This window comes from Quercus suber, unplaced genomic scaffold (genome assembly GCF_002906115.3).
Source record: "Quercus suber isolate HL8 unplaced genomic scaffold, Cork oak 2.0 scaffold_586, whole genome shotgun sequence".
Taxonomy (NCBI): domain Eukaryota; kingdom Viridiplantae; phylum Streptophyta; class Magnoliopsida; order Fagales; family Fagaceae; genus Quercus; species Quercus suber.
The window spans coordinates 56,741-78,436 of NW_027070031.1; the positions used below are offsets into that span (position 1 = coordinate 56,741).

The following is a 21,696-nucleotide window of genomic DNA, read 5'->3' on the forward strand; positions in this document are numbered from 1 at the left end:
TGAAAATATATGTAATATTGTTTAAAAATTAAAAATATGTGTTTAAATAGTTGTACCACCGAAACTTAATTTTTGAAAAATATTTTAATACAAAACAAATGGACAAAAAGTTGCAAAACTGTACCTTTTCTTACCACTTTTTTTTTGAGAATCATTCAGCGAACCCGTCGTACTCTACTCCCCCACGTCAAACAATCCAACTGTGTGGCGCACGTTTAACGTTTATCACATTTCCCACACTCTGTTACTATTATAAAGACTTCAGTATTGTAACTCATAACCCGCTCAGAAAGTCATTGCTCTAACTGTATCCTCACACACAGAGAGACACTTCTAGAGATAACACAAAAAAAAAAGGAAAAAAACCCTCAAGGTTTGTTTTGGCAATGGCGAGTGGTGGTGGTGTTGAGGAAGTGACCAATAAGCAAGTGCTCTTCAAGGAGTATGTGTCAGGTTTTCCTAAAGAATCAAACATGCACGTGAGCACTTCTGGGACCATAAAATTGAAGGTTCCTGAAGGCTCCAACGCTATTCTGGTTAAAAATCTGTACTTGTCTTGCGATCCTTACATGCGTCCTCGTATGGATCAGCCCACTCCTGGGAGTCAGTCCTACATCGATTCATTCAAACCTGGTTCGGTCAGTGGGTCCACCCTCTTTTCACGTTTTTAATGATGTTTTTTTGGGGAGTTGTATGATTCAGTGTTTAATGAAATTGGCAAATTGGAAATGGAATTTTTGGGTTTTTGATATAATGCTTAGATGAGAATCTCACACAAAAAAAAAAGAAAAAGATATATATATATATTATTTTTTGTTGGGTCTTTGAAATTTGTGAGTTCATGGGGTAAATTTGTTTTTTTTTTCTATGTTGCTTGGGTTGGAGTTCATCCAAGTTGCAAGTTATTGTTCTTTTTTGAAGTTATATGCATGATTACAATGGTATTGTTAGAATTATTCTCTATTTGTGTTTTGGGTGAAATTGGAAATGGAATTTTGGGTTTTGGAGATGATGCATAGATGGTTGAGATTCTTCTTCCAAAGAAAAATGTTACTTTTTTTGTTCTTTGAAATTTGTGGGTTAATTGGGTAATAACTTTTTAATTGTTGCATGGGGTGGGTTTCATTCGAGTTGCAATTTTTAGTTTTGTACATTTTTGGAGTTATATGCATGATTTGATGCTTGGAACGGAATTTTTAGTATATTCTCTGTTTGTTTTGGGTGAAAATGGTGTGTTTTTGTTGGAATTCTTGGTGTAATTTTCTGCTTGTTTTGTGTGAAACTGGGAATGGAATTTTGGGTTTCAGAGATAATGATTAGGTGGGTGAGAGAATTGAGATTCTTCTTCCTGTTTGTATATGAAAAAAGAAAACCCAATTTGAAATTTGTGAGTTAAAGGGGTAATATTGTTTTTAATTGTTTCATGGGGTAGAATTCACTTCAGTCGAGATGCAATTTTTCTTGTACGTACTATTATTTTATTATATCCTTGTTCACGAAAGTTGCAATTTATTGTGCTATTTTCTGTGCTGAAGTGTCTGCATCCCATGATTTGTAGGTCAAGCACATATAAATATTAAAATAGTCATATGTTTTGAATTTCTATGTTCTCAAATTGTTTACCTGTATTTGATTATTAGTTATACCTTGACCATGGGAACCCAATAAAAAAAAGGATTTGTAATCATTAGTTACAAGTGGTTGTTAAATTTTAAAATTAGCTCCTTATGAAAAGGCTAAGACACCAATTGGTTTGGTATAGGCAGGGTTTAAACCCAAGTTTTTTATTTGATGACAAGAGATTTACCAATTGACCTAATTAGAATCCACATCAGGATTGAAGTTAAATTGTGAATAATTTGTTGATTATAAAAGTTAGAGATCTTTTGGTCAACTAGAAGCTTATATTGGGATAGAGGATGAGGTATTGGTTCAAGTTTCTTTGGCTGTATTTATAATTTACCAATAAAAAGAAGAAGATGTGAAGCTTAATTTTAAATAACACTATGATTGATTGGTTTTTTACCTGATTGATGTTGTGTCAAAGGGGTTCTTAAATTGATGACCTTTATGTTGAAACTATGCAGCCCATTGTTGGATATGGAGTAGCTAAAGTTTTGGATTCTGGGCATCCAGACTTCAAGAAAGGCGACTTGATTTGGGGAATGACTGGATGGGAAGAATATAGTCTCATTACAAAAACACAGGGTGTGTTTAAAATTCATCACACTGATGTGCCTCTCTCCTACTATACTGGACTTTTGGGTAAGCTCACCCCCACCCCTTGTTATTTATTTATTTTTATTATGCTTTTGGGTTTCCACATCAAAATTTGTTTTATATAGATGTTTGGATGTGCCAAAACCGGAGAAATAGTTGAAAATTATCATCCTTTTTTTTTATTTACTTGAGTGATGCCACATATTCTTCAGTGTTAAATGTTCCTGTTGGTACCAGCTTATTTTTCAGCTTTTTGAAAATGCATGGTTAGAAAAAGTAGCATCTAGAGTGAGGTTTAAAAAATTTTATTAAAAAAAGTGCAGTTCTGAACCCCTGCACCATGTATGGTGGTACTTGCCTACATGAATAGCTGGGATTTTCTGAATTAATGTTTCCATTAATACATGTAGTGGCCCTAATTCAAGAAAACTTGTAAAAGCGTAGTATAGGGGAATCTAAGTACTAATTAAATATATTGCCAGTATATATATATATATATATATATATATGGATGTCAATTTTGTAGTGACAATGATCTCAAAAGCAGTGAATAATTGCTATAGAAAACTGTTGATATGAGCTAATTGTCTTTTATATGATTGATCTGCGTAAAATAATCTCATGCACCTCGGTATTTTGAAATAGCCTGCCCCCAGTGGCTGTCACAGTTCTTAGTTAAGTTGACTTCTCTGTCTTTCTTCTCTCGAGTTAAGTTGAATATGAATTTATCCTATCCTATGTGGTTCTTTCTTTTCAAAATTTGATGAAGTGTTAGTTGTCTGTCCTAAAGAGAACTGATTAACTTTGATGAATCTTTCGGTGAGCCCGGCATCAGTGACTTACCAGGCTGAAGATTTTTTTTATCCTTTTTTTTGAAGTTTGTGTCCATCTCATATTAGGGAAAAAAATTATAGACTGGATATAGCAACTGAGAAAGTAATTTCGCTTGTCATTTTATTGTGCTATGTTTTCCTTGGTGCTCAAAGCACATTGAACATTTTCATTATATGTAGGTATGGCCGGTACGACTGCTTATATTGGTTTTTATGAGATTTGCTCTCCTAAGAAAGGAGAGCGTGTCTTCATTTCAGCAGCTTCTGGGGCAGTAGGTCAACTTGTAGGACAATTTGCCAAGCTATCTGGCTGCCATGTCGTTGGAAGTGCTGGAAGCAAAGAAAAGGTGAGTCATCTTATCATGAGGGTACAGTGTGTCAATAACTTAGCATAGTAGCTGCATCTTTCTTTATAGTATGGTTAATTGTCTCATTCATCTCATCTGTAAATAGTCAAAAGTAGTTCTGTGGGTGATATTCTGCATCTGGAACTCCTTGATAAAGAGCACTCATTCCCTTAATCACGAGAGAGAATGATTTTTGTATCACACAAGTGGACACAACATTGGTGCCAATACATTTCCAACACATACTGATAATACATAGGCATACCTATGTTGGTGTCATGCTTTCTTAAAAAAATCAAAGGGCAGAAAGCTCCCACTTTTGTGAAGTTTGAGAGAGGTGATTTGTATGCAACCTTCGTAGGCAACCAAACTCCTTTTTTTTTTGGAGAGGCTGATTCACTGACCTGAATCCACAATATGTTGATTTAGATGGAAGGCACTTGTCCTCACATGAAGGCCTGACCTTTGGTGTCATGCATTCTTGTTATTAACTAATTATTTTTAAAAAGGTTCTTCATAGACATCATTGTCAAAAAAATTTCTCTTAATGGTTCTTATGCTTGCAAACATATTCCGCCACATTTCTGAACATATTTTTGATATAATTAATTCGAGTGTCAGTTATGTTTTAAGTACATGGGAGTGGCACTGTTTGGTACCCAAGGTTTGTGTCAAAATTGACTTTGTAAGTTTGTATCTGTTTCCACTGGTCACAGTAGATTATTAATCCTATGACTGCTGATTGTCATACTTAAGAAATTTTGGATCTTATTTAGGGGTTGGATTACTTTACCAGTGTGCAACCTCATTAACCAACATTATTTTCTGTTTGCTTTTGTTGCTTCCTTCTATCCTTTCTGCAATATAAGGTCGATTTGCTGAAGAACAAGTTTGGTTTCGATGAGGCTTTCAACTACAAAGAAGAGCCTGACTTAGCTGCAGCTTTAAAAAGGTTAGTAGTAATTACTGCAGTAATCATTATATTTAACTATCATGGTTTGTTTTCGTGATTAGTTTGAATTTTCATGTCATACAAGGCAGCCCATTTACCGGAAACAGGGGATTACTCAAATCTGTAAGCTGGGTTCAATTACACTTTGGTACATGAATTAATAAACATTGGCTTATTTTATTTTATAGAAAAGGAAAATAATAATAATAAGAACAATGAACTATAGTTCAATTGGCACCTCCTCGTCCCATAATAATGAGATTGAGAGTGAGGTTGTGGGTTCAAAGAACACACTTAGTGCATGCTTAAATTAATAGAAAAAAAAGGAAAAAAATTGATACAGAAAAAATAAATGCAAACATAACTAGAGGAGTGTATTGCAAAGGACACAACAATTTTCACAATTGCTGATATGACCTGTTGCAATTAGAACAACATCACTATTATCTAAGTCCGAGATTGAAACCACTTCTTCTCTATTGCTAAACATAGAATGTTGTGATTAAAGCAACATCTCTTTTACATAATACCACCACTAACGCTGCTTTTATCATGCACTGAATAAAACAGATCATGTCAACAGTTGTGAAAGATGTTTTGTCTCTATACTTATTTTTTTAAGTTCTAAATTTCTAATCTATGTGCTTGAAAAACCAAGAGTGAATGATCTTTCATTTGTATTTCTGGTGCTTAAATCTAGAGAGTTGCTGTGTTTTTCTTGCAGATACTTTCCAGAAGGTATTGATATCTATTTTGACAATGTTGGGGGAAAGATGCTTGATGCCGTGCTACTCAACATGAGAGTCCATGGCCGCATTGCTGAATGTGGAATGATCTCACAGTACAACCTTGAGCAGCCTGAAGGTGTGTACAATTTAATGAGTGTGGTTTGGAAACAGATCCGGATGGAAGGATTCCTTGTTTTTGAATACTACCACCTCTATCCAAAGTTTCTGGAGTTTGTTCTGCCTCACATCAAAGAGGGGAAGATTACTTATGTGGAAGACATAGCTGAAGGCCTCGAGAGTGCCCCGGCAGCACTGATAGGGCTCTTCACCGGCCGCAATGTTGGAAAACAGGTAGTGGTAGTTGCTCGGGAATGAATGACTTTGTAGACAACTTCAGGGTCCAAAAACTCTTAGGTCCAGGAAGGTTATATACTGCAAATGTATTTACTTTTGGGTTTTGGGTTTTGTTGGTAACAATAAAGTTTTATATCCTTAATAAAGTGTTTTGTTGTTGAAGTAGAGTAAATTCTTAACTAGCACCTGTCTTGAATCTTTTTACTCAAATTCATTTGAGTTGGAAGCACTAATTTGTTATATCACCTTCACTTAACGTCTCCCTTTTTATTTGACATCTAGACTCAAGCAAATAGAGTAAAGTTTCCTTAAGATCTCAATTCTAAAATATAAGCCCCCATGTGTATACCGATACCATGAAGTTACAATGATTGTACATGTAATACAGCATACTCATCTAGAGGTGTGCAATGGGATATAAGTTATATCTTAATCTTTATGCTACAATCTTTTTTTTCTTTGGTTATGAAATGTGTGAGTCATATTATTTGATAAGGAGTGGCTGCAAGAGTTGCACTAGTTTGAATATTTCATTTTCTGTCCCGTTGGGGGGGGTGGGGTTTGGTGTCAAAACTCACTTTAAAAAATGAAAAAGACGTCCAATGTTACATTTTTGTGGCGCATAAGGCATAAGGTACATGATGGGCCCAGCTTGCATTTGTATTGTTTTTTTCTTTAGGAGTCGGTAAGAAAAATTTTAGTATAAAATGCAAAACTTATTGTCTATATTTTACTAAAATTCATTTCAGTTCTCTAACTCTGCTTTCTTTCATTTCAGTCTTCTAACTTTTAAGTTTATTCAATTAAACATTTTTCATTAACTTATGTTAAATGTTATGGTTATTTTTTCATTTTTTTAAAAAATTTTTCTTAAAAAATTTTAATTTAAAAAAATTCAATTAACGATTGAAAAATATTTTCTAGATTTTTTTTTTTTCAAAAAAATTTAACAAATGTTGATGAAAAGACCTTATTTGAAAGGACTGAAATAAACAAAAATAAAATTAGGGGCCTATTTGGTTTTAAAAAGTGGTGTATTTACTTTTCATTTTTGTTTTATTTTATATTCACATTTGAATTTAAATATAAAAAAAAAAAAAAAACTTATTTTCACATTTGGTAGTATTTGGTAAGTTTAGACAAAATAAAACCATCTTCCGTGGGATCATTGGGATTTGAGAATCGCCGGAGTAAGTATGAGGCAAAAGACCAAAAACCTCACAACGCTTTGTACTATACATACACTTGGGGGTAATAAAGTAGTTACAGTCTTATTAGTTAAACTATTCACTTGTCAAATCACGTCCAATCATACTTTTTTAACTATACTATAAGGATGTAGTTAAAATTTAAAATAAACTATTCACGTTTTTTTGGATATAGAAAAATCTGAATATATATTAAATATGCATCAATTTAGATGAAAAAAGCCAAATTATTTTTGCAACCTGACCAAAATACCCTTGAACCCAAAATTGAAAAAGCGTGTTTTTTTTTTTTTAATCTCTAAATTACCCCCAGCCTTATTATGAACTCCCAAATTTATCCCCACTCTATAACCACAAAATACACAGAAATGACATATATAGAAAATCATAGTAACATCTGGGTATGGACAAGGACATCCATCTGATCATCACTAATCTCACTCTAACATCAGATTTGAATATTCTAACACCATTGGGTCGAGATGACGAGGAGTAGCTCCGATGCATCCATTTAACTTCAATTCCAATTTGGTTTTGGGGCTACAGAGTGAGAGAGGAGTTGGTCTTGGGTGAAAATGAGAAAAATTAACTCTTAATGCTTTTTAATTGGCAGGTAAGAGGAAGGATGAGAAATTTGAGAGAGTGGGTTCTTTGAAGATGTGTGTGCGTGGAGGAGAATAGTGAAGTGTAGAAGAAGAAAGAAGATAAAAAGTGTGGAGGAAAGCAGATAAAGAAGATGAAGAAAGTGGATATTTGTGAAGAAATGGGGGGATGAGAAAAAGAGAGGAAAAAAAAAAAAAAAGAAAAGAAAAAGAAAAAAGGAAAGAAAAAAAAGGGTAATACGTGGGTGGGTTAGAAGTATAAAAGACCTTTTTTTTTTTAGAATGAAGTATAAAAGACCTGATATAAAAAATTTTAAAAAACAAATTATGAAAGAAACTACAATCGCTTATATCATATTATATATAGTTAAAGTTTGGTTTAGACGCGGTGGTTGCGCCAAGTGACTTCACCAAATTGTAAATTTTTAAAATTTTTAGATTTTAAGAAAAAATATATATAATTTTTCTTCTCCTATAATTTCTAAATGGATAAAAATCTTAAAGAACTAAATAAAAGTTGCTTCACATGATACAAATCTTAATTTGATTATAGTTGAATTACAATTGTTGTGCTTAATATGTCTCTGTGCAGTTTCCTTTAAGGATTATGTATTCAAATTGAAATAAAATTATATTAACCTTAGATAGATCATAATGTAGTGATATGGGATATTGCAGCAGGGTGGCAATTTGTGTTCGCGGGTCGAGTTCGCATCGTGTTGAGCCATGAGTATTTGACTATATAGGTTGACCCGAATCCAACCTGTTTAGTAAACGTGTTAGGAATCCTCAACTCAAACACAACCTATTTATTAAACAGGTCAACTCGACCCGACACGTTCAATTCGTTTAATTAACAAGCTATGTAAAGGTCAATACAAATGACCCATTTAATAATCTATTTTATTAATAGGTCATACCAAACATATATAATTTTTATCAATTCCCATATATCTAACATTAAAATACAATTATAACTATAAATAAAGTAATAAACATATAAAAACAAACCATTAATGAAGTAATAATATCAAAATAAATAATAACTTTATAAGCTAAATGGGTCAGATAGGTTCACATGTTAAACACGAACACGACCCGTTTATCAAATCGGTTAGCCGTGTAAACCCGAATATGACCCGATCCCGTTTAACTTCAACCCATGACCTGTTTATAAATGGGTTAATCGTGTTGAGTTTGCAAGTTATATCAGATTTTGCCACCACCAGTACCGCTCAAATGTAATAGGTTCCATTACAATCAAATATACTTGATGTTTGTGTATTATATATAAAAAAAAGTCTGTTATAAAAGAGACACAGTGTTGGATGTTAATGCTGGATGCACCTCACCAGTGAACTCTATGGGTGATGACAGTGCCTTCTGAATAATGTACCAACTCCCTGGTTGCTAAAAAAGGACCCGGCAGAGTGCTAGGAGATTATAGTTGAATTACAATTGTTGTGCTTAATATGTCTCTGTGCAGTTTCCTTTAAGGATTATGTATTCAAATTGAAATAAAATTATATTAACCTTAGATAGATCATAATGTAGTGATATGGGATATTGCAGCAGGGTGGCAATTTGTGTTCGCGGGTCGAGTTCGCATCGTGTTGAGCCATGAGTATTTGACTATATAGGTTGACCCGAATCCAACCTATTTAGTAAACGTGTTAGGAATCCTCAACTCGAACACAACCTATTTATTAAACAGGTCAACTCGACCCGACATGTTCAATTCGTTTAATTAACAAGCTATGTAAAGGTCAATACAAATGACCCATTTAATAATCTATTTTATTAATAGGTCATACCAAACATATATAATTTTTATCAATTCCCATATATCTAACAGTAAAATACAATTATAACTATAAATAAAGTAATAAACATATAAAAACAAACCATTAATGAAGTAATAATATCAAAATAAATAATAACTTTATAAGCTAAATGGGTCAGACAGGTTCACATGTTAAACACGAACACGACCCGTTTATTAAATCGATTAGCCGTGTAAACCCGAATATGACCCGATCCCGTTTAACTTCAACCCATGACCTATTTATAAATGGGTTAATCGTGTTGGGTTTGCAAGTTATATCAGATTTTGCCACCACTAGTACTGCTCAAATGTAATAGGTTCCATTACAATCAAATATACTTGATGTTTGTGTATTATATATAAAAAAAAGTCTGTTATAAAAGAGACACAGTGTTGGATGTTAATGCTGGATGCACCTCACCAGTGAACTCTATGGGTGATGACAGTGCCTTCTGAATAATGTACCAACTCCCTGGTTGCTAAAAAAGGACCCGGCAGAGTGCTAGGAGTGTTGGGAGCAAGAAACCTGCTACCAATGGAAAGGGAGTGACTAAGAAAAGATTAAGGGAAGGTTCTATGGATGATGTTCACGCCCCATTGGATGTTGATGCAGATGCACCTCACTAGTGAACTCTATGGGTGATGACAGTGTCACAGTGCCTTCTGAACAATGTATCAACTCCCTGGTTGCTAAAAAAAGGACCCGGCAGAGTGTTGAACATTGTATCAACTATCAGGTCTTTTTTTTAGCAACCAGGGAGTTGATACATTATTCAGAAGGCACTATGACACTGTCATCACCCATAGAGTTCACTGGTGAGGTGCATCCAGCATCAACATCCAACTGGGTGTGAACATCATCCATAGAACCTTCCCTTAATCTTTTCTTAGTCACTCCCTCTCCATTGGTAGCAGGTTTCTTGCTCCCAACACGCCTAGCACTCTGCTGGGTCCTTTTTTTAACAACGAAATAGTTGATACATTGTTCTAAAGGCACTGTCATCACCCATAGAGTTCACTGGTGAGGTGCATCTAGCATCAACATCCAATGGGGTGTGAACATCATCCATAGAACCTTCCTTTAATCTTTTCTTAGTCAAGCATCTGTTGTCATGTTCAGTTTGCCCACATTTTTTGACAAAATATGAAGCCCCCTTCCCACACAAGTTCTTCCCATTGATTAAAACGTCAAATTGTCACCAACCATTGTACCTAAAGACCAACAAATTAGTCTCTTCCAAAGAATGATCCTTCACAAATTTTTGCCAAATGTGGTTAAAGAACGTTGCATCATCATTAGTCGTCAATTCTACATCCCATGTTAAACCACTAGGACCTTTAAGAGTTGCACTTTGAGGCAGCTTCTTTCTCAAATTGTTAGAAAATGTTTTGGGGATGACTTGCAATGTCAACACAAACATGAGCAAACTAGACAATTGAGGACAAAGATGCAAGAGAGGGGTAAAGTGTTGCAAGAACAAGAAGCTAAAACTTATAATTGACCAAAATGACAACCATAATCATGTGTTATGCTTGCTACAAGNATCCATAGAACCTTCCCTTAATCTTTTCTTAGTCACTCCCTTTCCATTGGTAGCAGGTTTCTTGCTCCCAACACGCCTAGCACTCTGCTGGGTCCTTTTTTTAACAACGAAGTAGTTGATACATTGTTCTGAAGGCACTGTCATCACCCATAGAGTTCACTGGTGAGGTGCATCTAGCATCAACATCCAATGGGGTCATCCATAGAACCTTCCTTTAATCTTTTCTTAGTCAAGCATCTGTTGTCATGTTCAGTTTGCCCACATTTTTTGACAAAATATGAAGCCCCCTTCCCACACAAGTTCTTCCCATCGATTAAAACGTCAAATTGTCACCAACCATTGTACCTAAAGACCAACAAATTAGTCTCTTCCAAAGAATGATCCTTCACAAATTTTTGCCAACTGTGGTTAAAGAACGTTGCATCATCATTAGTCGTCAATTCTACATCCCATGTTAAACCACTAGGACCTTTAAGAGTTGCACTTTGAGGCAGCTTCTTTCTCAAATTGTTAGAAAATGTTTTGGGGATGACTTGCAATGTCAACACAAACATGAGCAAACTAGACAATTGAGGACAAAGGTGCAAGAGAGGGGTAAAGTGTTGCAAGAACAAGAAGCTAAAACTTATAATTGACCAAAATGACAAACATTCACAGCAAGACATAACCTCAACAGAATTCATCTATCAAAGCAAAGAATTGCATTGTCATTCACTATTCACTTAGATGTAAATCAATACTCCTTGACAACATGTTCACCATCAATGGGAACACACCCCCGTAGTTTTGAATTAGAATTCTCTCTTTATGAAATAGAGTAATAGAGAGTGACCAATTCACAAAATAACTTTTTTTTTTCTTTCACAAATCCTATAATGCCATTGCCATCATTTAAAGTATCATCCGACTGATCCATTTTCTAAAAGATTTGCAAAAATTCACAGCAAGATGTAACCTCAACAAAATTCATCTATCAAAGCAAAGAATTGCATCGTCACTCACTATTCACTTAGATGTAAATCAATACTCCTTGACAACATGTTCACCATCAATGGGAACACACCCCTGTAGTTTTGAATTAGAATTCTCTCTTTATGAAATAGACTAATAGAGAGTGACCAATTCACAAAATAATTTTTTTTTTCTTTCACAAATCCTATAATGCCATTGGCCATCATTTAAAGTATCATCCGACTGATCCATTTTTTGAAAGATTTGCAAAAATCCTTTGTCCCACTTATTGTTATGCTCCACCAATCACAGAATGCCACGAAGTAACTTATGTTCTTCTTGGTTCTCTACTTGGTTCGAAATAGCTAATTGTTGCCTCTATATTTTTTTTTTTTTTTTTTTTTTTTTTTTTTTTTTTTTTTTTGTGTCAAATGGACCCTAAACTTTCCTCCATTTTGTTGCTGTATTGAACTGCATATTCCTTAAAGATTGATAATTTTCCCGTATTCCTTAAAGATTGATTGAAATTGTGACAGGTTTGAGAAAATTCTAGCTTGATATTCCTTTGAAATTCCGGCTTGTTATTTTGTTGCATGCAACAAGCCGGAATTTTGTAGGAATAACAAGCTGGAATTGTGTGGGTGATAGGTTTTTTATAGTAGCATTTGTAAAACTTATAGCAGCATTTGTAAATGCATTTGCCATCTGGCCTAGAAAGAAAAAGAAAAAGAAAAAAAAAAAAACTATAGTCGCGTTTTTAAAATGCAACTATAGACAAATTCAAAAAATATTCAGGGGGTTATAATCGCGTTTGAAACGCGGCTATAGGTGCTAGATACATCCACATTTAAAAAATGCGGCTATAGTTGTCACATATAGCCGTGTTTAAAACGCGGCTAAATACGTCTTCGAATCTGTCAACAAGTGACCTATAGCCATGTTTTTAAACGCGGCTATAGATGGCCTCTATAGCCACATTTAGAAAACGTGGCTAGAGAATGTCCTATAGCCATGTTTATAGAAACGTGGCCATTGGTCCGATCCTATAGCTACGTTTTAAATGCGGCTATAGCTTATCTCTATAGCCACCTTTTAAATGCGGCCATTGGTCCGGTCCTCTAGCCACGTTTTAAATGCGGCCATAGCTATTGCCTATAGCCACTTTTTAAACGTGGCCATTGGTCCTACCTATAGCTGTGTTTGAAAAAGTGTGGCCATAGACCCCTTGGGCATATAGTCACGGGGTTTAGACCACGTTTAAAAATGTGGCCTAAAAAAACGTTGCTATAGGCTAAATTGTCCTATAGCCACATTTTTTTGACCTATAGCCGCGTTTTAAAAACGTGGCTATAGAACCTTTTTTTTGTAGTGATAAGTTGTGATTTGTGGAGTATAAAGTGATACACAAAAAGTAGGACTGAAAATTTGTATTCGAATGATAACTGATTTTAAATGATATACTGCCATGTGCACCTTAAGATTTTGTGAAAAGAAAATCTTCACCATGAATTGGCCTTTGTCCATTTCCTAAGCAAATGGAGTAGTTTTGTGACAAAAAATAATGATATAGTTCTAACTTCGAATGGGATCAACTTCAGTTGCTAGGAGTTACCAAAGTACATTTAAAAAGGGGGATGAAAACTAAAAGTCATAAGTTTTTTCTTTTCTTATGAAACTGTAATGTAAATTTCATGATTTTTTTTTTTAATTACAAAAAAGGTGCAACATATTCCACTATTAGATGCCTTGGTCTGAAATTCTTGCATTTCAAGCATCCCCTACCCTTTTTTGCTTCTCAAAAATATAAATTTACACAACACATCTAAACAAAGTGCTACCAATCTAGTTTTCTCTTACTCCACAAGAACATGCAACAAGAAGTAGAGGAGCCTTAAAGCTTCCGCTTCTTCCATGTAAAAAGAAAGGACATTTTGCACTCTAATAAAAAAAAAGTATCACATTTTAGTAGACTCCAAAATCACTTATGTGGCCATGCAAAGTTGTGTAAAAATACATGGTTTGTAAATTTATACTAATCCTGTTCATTTTGCATTTAGTTTGAGGATGAAGGAAAAGAATGCATTGCGGCGTATATATGAAGAAAGATAAATAATTAAAAAAATAAAAAAATTTGATATTTTAATCATGCGTTCTTGAATTGTCTTAGTTCAACTGAATTATAAGTATTTAATTGTATAAGAACAATCAATTGTGAAATATATAATTTCTTAAATCACAAAGAATTTCATATCGATATAGGGAAACACCCCGATGCCCTAGTATTTACATTATTGATTTAAATAAGTTATTATTATTATTTTTGTTAACAATCACCAAGCAAAATTACCTTTCTTCTTCACCCAAATTGTTATTTAATTATATTGTCTTTGAATTTACCCTGCTCCTTGTGGTTTGACCTCGGTACTCCGAGAATTATATTGCTACGATCTCCTGCACTTGGGAGTGAGCAAGCAATGCCTTTATTGAACGGTTTGTTTGTTCTCACATAAACTTGATGCAACTTATTTTTTTTTTTTTTTTTTTTTTTTTTTTTTTTTTTTTTTTGTGTCAAATGGACCCTAAACTTTCCTCCATTTTGTTGCTGTATTGAACTGCATATTCCTTAAAGATTGATAATTTTCCCGTATTCCTTAAAGATTGATTGAAATTGTGACAGGTTTGAGAAAATTCTAGCTTGATATTCCTTTGAAATTCCGGCTTGTTATTTTGTTGCATGCAACAAGCCGGAATTTTGTAGGAATAACAAGCTGGAATTGTGTGGGTGATAGGTTTTTTATAGTAGCATTTGTAAAACTTATAGCAGCATTTGTAAATGCATTTGCCATCTGGCCTAGAAAGAAAAAGAAAAAGAAAAAGAAAAAGAAAAAACTATAGTCGCGTTTTTAAAACGCAACTATAGACAAATTCAAAAAATATTCAGGGGGTTATAATCGCGTTTGAAACACGGCTATAGGTGCTAGATACAGCCACATTTAAAAAATGCGGCTATAGTTGTCACATATAGCCGTGTTTAAAACGCAGCTAAATACGTCTTCGAACCTCTCAACAAGTGACCTATAGCCACGTTTTTAAACGCGGCTATAGATGGCCCCTATAGCCACATTTAGAAAACGTGGCTAGAGAATGTCCTATAGCCACGTTTATAGAAACGTGGCCATTGGTCCGATCCTATAGCTACGTTTTAAATGCGGCTATAGCTTATCTCTATAGCCACCTTTTAAATGCGGCCATTGGTCTGGTCCTCTAGCCACGTTTTAAATGCGGCTATAGCTATTGCCTATAGCCACTTTTTAAATGTGGCCATTGGTCCTGCCTATAGCCGTGTTTGAAAAAGTGTGGCCATAGACCCCTTGGGCCTATAGTCACGGGGTTTAGACCACGTTTAAAAATGTGGCCTAAAAAAACGTTGCTATAGGCTAAATTGTCCTATAGCCACATTTTTTTGACCTATAGCCACGTTTTAAAAATGTGGCTATAGAACCTTTTTTTTGTAGTGATAAATTGTGATTTGTGGAGTATAAAGTGATACACAAAAAGTAGGACTGAAAATTTGTATTCGAATGATAACTAATTTTAAATGATATACTGCCACGTGCACCTTAAGATTTTGTGAAAAGAAAATCTTCACCATGAATTGGCCTTTGTCCATTTCCTAAGCAAATGGAGTGGTTTTGTGACAAAAAATAATGATATAGTTCTAACTTCGAATGGGATCAACTTCAGTTGCTAGGAGTTACCAAAGTACATTTAAAAAGGGGGATGAAAACTAAAAGTCATAAGTTTTTTTCTTTTCTTATGAAACTGTAATGTAAATTTCATGATTTTTTTTTAATTAAAAAAAAGGTGCAACATATTCCACTATTAGATGCCTTGGTCTGAAATTCTTGGATTTCAAGCATCCCCTACCCTTTTTTGCTTCTCAAAAATATAAATTTACACAACACATCTAAACAAAGTGCTACCAATATTCTTTTCTCTTACTCCACAAGAACATGCAACAAGAAGTAGAGGAGCCTTAAAGCTTCCGCTTCTTCCATGTAAAAAGAAAGGACATTTTGCACTCTAATAAAAAAAAGTATCACATTTTAGCAGACTCCAAAATCACTTATGTGGCCATGCAAAGTTGTGTAAAAATACATGGTTTGTAAATTTATACTAATCTTGTTCATTTTGCATTTAGTTTGAGGATGAAGGAAAAGAATGCATTGCGGCGTATATATGAAGAAAGATAAATAATTAAAAAAATAAAAAAAATTTGATATTTTAATAAAATGTAGTGTAAAATAGATAGTATGAGGTGGGTATGTTGAAAAGCGAGAATGCAAAAAATAAAAATAAAGAGATTCTTGTGTGCTGAAATAAACATGAATTTTTTAGCTTTTAACTTACGTTCTAAAAGGCATGTTCAAGAACTTTTTTAACGACCATGCAAATCTACCACCTTTTAGTGTTTTCAAACTTTTTATAAAGATGAAATTCAATAGATCCTAGAAGGAAAAAGATAGTCCTTAAACTTACAAGCTGGCGATCAAAACCACTGAGGAGAAACTGATAGAAGTGAAAGGTTTGGAAATGGGTCCAATAAATGTCCTCAGCCCATTTGCTATAATCTTTGCATGCATCTCCCATTTCCACTGAACAACGGTTCTGAAGTCAAAAAATCAAAGAAAAGAAGACAGAGAGTAAGACTTAATAGTAAATAAACCAAAGACAACACTTTTAAACACAAAGTTGCGTTTGATATTGAAAGAAGATTAGACCCACTTAAGAACTAAAGCAATTTTTACTTAATAGAAGCAACAACTACCTCAAAAAAAAGAATAAAGAAAAAAAAGACCCTTTTCCAACAAATGGAAGGAACTAACTTTACAAGTATAGAGAGAGGGAGACAAAGAGAGATATATATATCCGAGGCAGCAAGGAACTATATATGTACAGTGCAAGACTTGAATAGTGAAAAGAAGGTATGAAGCTTTGACTCTCAGTAAAAGTAAAAAAGACAAAGGGAGAAATTGACACAAATCTCCATTATCTATTTGAAAACACTAGACTTTACTCGAGGCTACTGTAGGAGCACACTAGAGACGTCTAAGGTAACCATGGTATGGTAATATTTATTATGGTGTACAAAAGGCACCTGTTAACAAAGTCCTAATTTTATATAGAGTGGGAATGAGGATGAGGATGAAAATGAGTGGTTGAGGGAGCCTGGCCTGGTTTAATAGCACAACAGAGAAGAAAAGCAGAGATGCTTTGCCAAAAATGTGAAAGGTTTTGAGGAGATACTTTGTTCAATGAAATGAAAACATACCCAAAATAATGAAAATATGCTTTCATGCACTTATTGCCTCTGAAAAACAAGTCTCTTTTATTTGTACTGCATATCAAACTATGAATGTGGAGAACATTACAACAAAAAAATTGTTGCAGTAACATTGAAGTCATTGCAATAGTTTATGCGAAGTGTTGTAATAAAATTTGAGGTAATAAGTTTGTACTACAAAAAAATTTTGTTGCAATAAATCTTAAATATTTTAATGAAAATTTTGATGTAATAATATATTTGCTATTGCAATAAACAATTTATTACTTCGAATATCTTGTAGTAATAGGCTATTATTTCATGAATTTTATTACAATAGACTGTAAAGAATTGACAAAAATAATTTGGGTTCAAATTATTGCAACGGTATATTTATTGTAATAGTTATTTTTTTATTTTTTTTTATTTTACAATAAATTGTAAAATAATTGGAATTAGATCATTGTAATAATATATTCATGGCAACTTCAATAAATCTTAAATATTTTAATGAAAATTTTGATGTAATAATATATTTGCTATTGCAATAAACAATTTATTACTTCGAATATCTTGTAGTAATAGGCTATTATTTCATGAATTTTATTACAATAGACTGTAAAGAATTGACAAAAATAATTTGGGTTCAAATTATTGCAACGGTATATTTATTGTAATAGTTATTTTTTTATTTTTTTTTATTTTACAATAAATTGTAAAATAATTGGAATTAGATCATTGTAATAATATATTCATGGCAACTTCATGTTTGTCATTGCAATAAATTGTAAAATAATTGATATTTTAGTTATTGCAATGTTAAATTTGTTGCAATAAGATATCTTTGAAATTTCTGTTATAATATATCGCAAAATATATAATTGGTATCAAGTTATTACAATGGTTTCTTCAATTTAAGTTATTAAAAAAAATTGATTTCTTCAAATTGAAATTATTGCAAAAAATTTTCTAAATTCAATTTAGTATTAAAATCTCTATTGCAACTAAAAATTATAAATTATTACAACTAATTATTATTAATGTAATAATTTACTATTTTTAAGTTACTATTGCAACGACTTTTAATTTTTGGATGTGATATTATGTCTAATACCAGGCCACTATACTAATTTTGTAGTATTAACACTTGATGTAATAGGCTTATTTTGGTGTAGTAGAAATCTTGACCTTGCAAATGCAAAAGAGACAAAATCAATCACGTGTTGAAGATGAGTATGAGAGAGATCTTGTAGAACATGCAGGTGGTGTGTTTCAATGAGTTTGGAGGTACTCAAGTAAGTTGTTAATTAATTTGGGCTGGTCATTTTTATTCACGAGGAACATGGTACATGGGAAAGACTAACGCAGATTAGGTACAAAGTCATTGGAATAATTAGATTTAGAGAAATAAGTATTCTGCTGTGCCCAAGTTTTTAACATCCCTATTATGTTACCATACTTTATGGGCTAACCAAACAATTGACTTATTAAGAAGATAACAATTCATCTTAAAAATTTATATACGATGCCCCTAAAGCTCAACAAATGACTCTTGATTTAATAGAGAAAATAGATTACCTTCGTTTTTGCAAGCTTTATAGATCAATCTTTATGTAGTGTATTGCATATAGTAGGTAGATTGCATGGCATAGCAAGTAGTTGATGGAGTAGTATCTTTAAAAGTTTTTTTTTTTTGTTTTTTTTTTTTTAACCCCTTTGAATTTAACCAATACAATGGCACACATATATTGGAGAATCATTGCTCTTACATATTCAAGCATCCAAGAACTTGGAATAGTGGTCTCTCTCTCTCTCTCTCTGAGTTAGTATATGTTAATGTAAAGTTGTAAGTTACAACTATGTTTTATGTTGGTTTTATTCCATGACAAAAGGTGTTGTAATTGCTTTAATTTTGTTCCTTGTATTTTGTGAGATTTTATTGTATTGAGTTTAGTATTAAGTTGGTGAAGAATCAAGCATGAATTGAAGAACAAGTGGATTTCGTGAGAAGCTTGTGAGAAGCTAATCCACGAAAGAGCCACGTGAGAAGCACATGCTGGAAGCTGAAGAGTCATGCCAGCCTGGAGGATTTCGCAAGTGTCTCGCAGGCAAGGCCTTCTCGCGAGATACCCATGAAACATTTTGCCTAGAGGATTTTTGAATGTGACTTTTTTACCCTTCACCCATATATACCCTCATTACTCACAAATGTATAGGGAGGCCATTCAGAGAGAAAAATCTTAGATAGGTTTTCTACAACACACACACCCATCTTTTAGAGAGAGAGCTACTTATCCTTAATGAGAAATTATTCTAGCCTCTTCTCCTTCTCTCTCCCATTGTAATACCTTGAGAGGAGGTTTTTACCCAAACACAACCCACACATTTTCAGAGTGTAGAGAATGTTTTAGAGCTTGGGAAACTTTGGGGATTTGTCAAAAGAAGTTGGTGAGGCTTGGCGGATGCAATTAGGTGTATTGCGGGATTCAGAAAGTTAGAGAAGACATGATTTCGAGAAGTCCATTGGTAGCAAGAGTTTGGAGGGCTCAAGAACATTGGGTAGACTAGACTTGGAGGGTCTTTTTTTATTTGTGTACTCCAACTTTATTCTCTAGTGGATTGATTACTGCTTGGAGGGCGGCAGAGAGGTTTTTCACTGAGTTCTTCGGTTTCCTCCTTGATAACACGTCTTGGTGTTATCTTGTGGTTGCATCTCTCTTCCCTTACTCTTGTGCTTTACTTTTATTGTTTGTTATTCATGTTTATGCACTAGAGTAGTTATTGGTTTATTGTGCTTCATTTACTCTTGTTCCGCACTTAAAAGTTAGAGTAAAAACAATTTAGCCGTAGTATATATATATATATATATATATATATATTTGGGTCTAAACAAGCTCTTACGTTTTCTCACAAATTTTGAGCTTTCAATTAACTTGATAACATAAAACTGATGAACCTCTTAGAAAGTTGAAATGTGCAGATAAGATACAGTATGGTAAAATATCTTGCTGCAAGAAATCAAGAGTGTAGACCAAGGCTACAAATTTGTTGTAGATAGGTGGAATTTCTACTAAAATTACATACTTCTCAATGTCCAATTTAAGCAATACATTGATTTTTATTTATTTAATTTTTATGAATCAGAGATATATTGGTATTGGAACAAGAAATACAATCTATACAGTATACAAAGACCAAAACATGAATAGGCAATAGCTACCAAAACTCCTAAGCCAGAAACCCATTCCACCAATGAAACCTACCAAAAAGACAAAGTTAACATGGACATTAATAGCACAATACTAGAAGATGGTTTTGAATCATAGATGATGCACATGCATTATCCAGTAAGATATTTTCAGTGATATTTCCAAATAATTTGAAAATAGAAATAATTGTTATTATTTTTTTAGCTAGAGTAAGATAGATATAATATATTTTATTGGTTAATAGGATTTTTTTTCCCATATAAGGGCCATAGGCCATTGTCTAATCTATATATCTATATACTAATATTTAAAAGCTAAAACATAATATTTATTGTTGCTAAGCTCCTATTAAGCCACATCACAACAACATTTCAGTTCACTTTGGTCCAATTCGGTCTTTTTTCGGTCCATTTGGTCAACTTTGGTCCAATTCTGTCCAATTTGGTCCAGTATAATTTAATTCGGTCTATTTCGGTCCAGTTTAATCCAATTTGGTCCATTCGGTCAACTTCGGTCCAGTTCAATCTAGTTGGGTCCAATTTGGTCCACCTAGGTCCATTCAGTCCACTTTGATTAATTTCGGTCTAGTTCAGTCCAATTCGGTCCACTTCAGTCTATTTGGTCTACTTTTATCCATTCGGTCCAGCCTAATTTAATTCGGTCTATTTTGGTCTAGTTTAATTCAATTCAGTCCATTCGGTCAACTTCGATCCAGTTTAGTCCACTTCATTCCAGTTTGGTCCAACTAGGTCCACATTGGTCTATTCGGTCCAGTTCGGTCCTTTCAGTCTTGTTCAGTCCACTTTGATAAATTTCGGTCCAGTTCAATCCAATTTAGTCCACTTCGTTTTACTTGGATCCACTTTGGTTCATTTGGTCCACTTCAGTCTATTTGGTCTATTTTGCTCCATTTGGTCCAATTTGGTTCATTTCGGTCTATTTCTTTGATTCAAGTAGAAGTTAATTATTTCTTTGTGGTTTCATGTTGGACTACACTATATATGATGAGAGTGAAATTAATCAATGATTTTCCAATACATGGATAAAGATTTTTTTTTAATTCTTTATTTAGTTACATCGTGGATTCTAGAAAAGTTCCTAAAGATATCTACATGGACCACAATAGATTCAATTTTTGTANGAAGGAGAAGAGCTAGAATAATTTCTCATTAAGGATAAGTAGCTCTCTCTCTAAAAGATGGGTGTGTGTGTTGTAGAAAACCTATCTAAGATTTTTCTCTCTGAATGGCCTCCCTATACATTTGTGAGTAATGAGGGTATATATGGGTGAAGGGTAAAAAAGTCACATTCAAAAATCCTCTAGGCAAAATGTTTCATGGGTATCTCGCGAGAAGGCCTTGCCTGCGAGACACTTGCGAAATCCTCCAGGCTGGCATGACTCTTCAGCTTCCAGCATGTGCTTCTCACGTGGCTCTTTCGTGGATTAGCTTCTCACAAGCTTCTCACGAAATCCACTTGTTCTTCAATTCATGCTTGATTCTTCACCAACTTAATACTAAACTCAATACAATAAATCTCACAAAATACAAGGAACAAAATTAAAGCAATTACAACACCTTTTGTCATGGAATAAAACCAA

The 21,696-nt window shown here is 33.7% G+C and overlaps 1 protein-coding gene and 1 pseudogene across 1 annotated transcript; one reads left to right on the forward strand and one right to left on the reverse strand.

Moving 5' to 3' along the window:
* The first annotated feature begins 274 nt into the window (after window positions 1-274).
* On the forward strand, window positions 275-5,596 carry LOC111991015 (2-alkenal reductase (NADP(+)-dependent)). The gene is made up of 5 exons (XM_024022785.2): window positions 275-638; window positions 2,088-2,265; window positions 3,234-3,400; window positions 4,270-4,352; window positions 5,077-5,596. The coding sequence occupies exons 1-5, from the start codon at window positions 387-389 to the stop codon at window positions 5,453-5,455; spliced, it is 1,059 nt and encodes a 352-aa protein (XP_023878553.1). The 5' UTR covers window positions 275-386; the 3' UTR covers window positions 5,456-5,596.
* A 4,242-nt stretch (window positions 5,597-9,838) lies between these two features.
* LOC136063854 (B3 domain-containing protein Os12g0591400-like) lies at window positions 9,839-16,214 on the reverse strand (annotated as a pseudogene).
* Between the last annotated feature and the right edge of the window lie 5,482 nt (window positions 16,215-21,696).

Bases quoted from the DNA above. Each gene is read 5' to 3' on its own strand.
- LOC111991015 (XM_024022785.2), top strand. From the start codon at position 387: ATGGCGAGTGGTGGTGGTGTTGAGGAAGTGACCAATAAGCAAGTGCTC. The intron at 639-2,087 runs GTCAGTGGGTCC...GAAACTATGCAG, and splicing joins ATTCATTCAAACCTGGTTCG to CCCATTGTTGGATATGGAGT. The intron at 2,266-3,233 runs GTAAGCTCACCC...CATTATATGTAG, and splicing joins CTACTATACTGGACTTTTGG to GTATGGCCGGTACGACTGCT.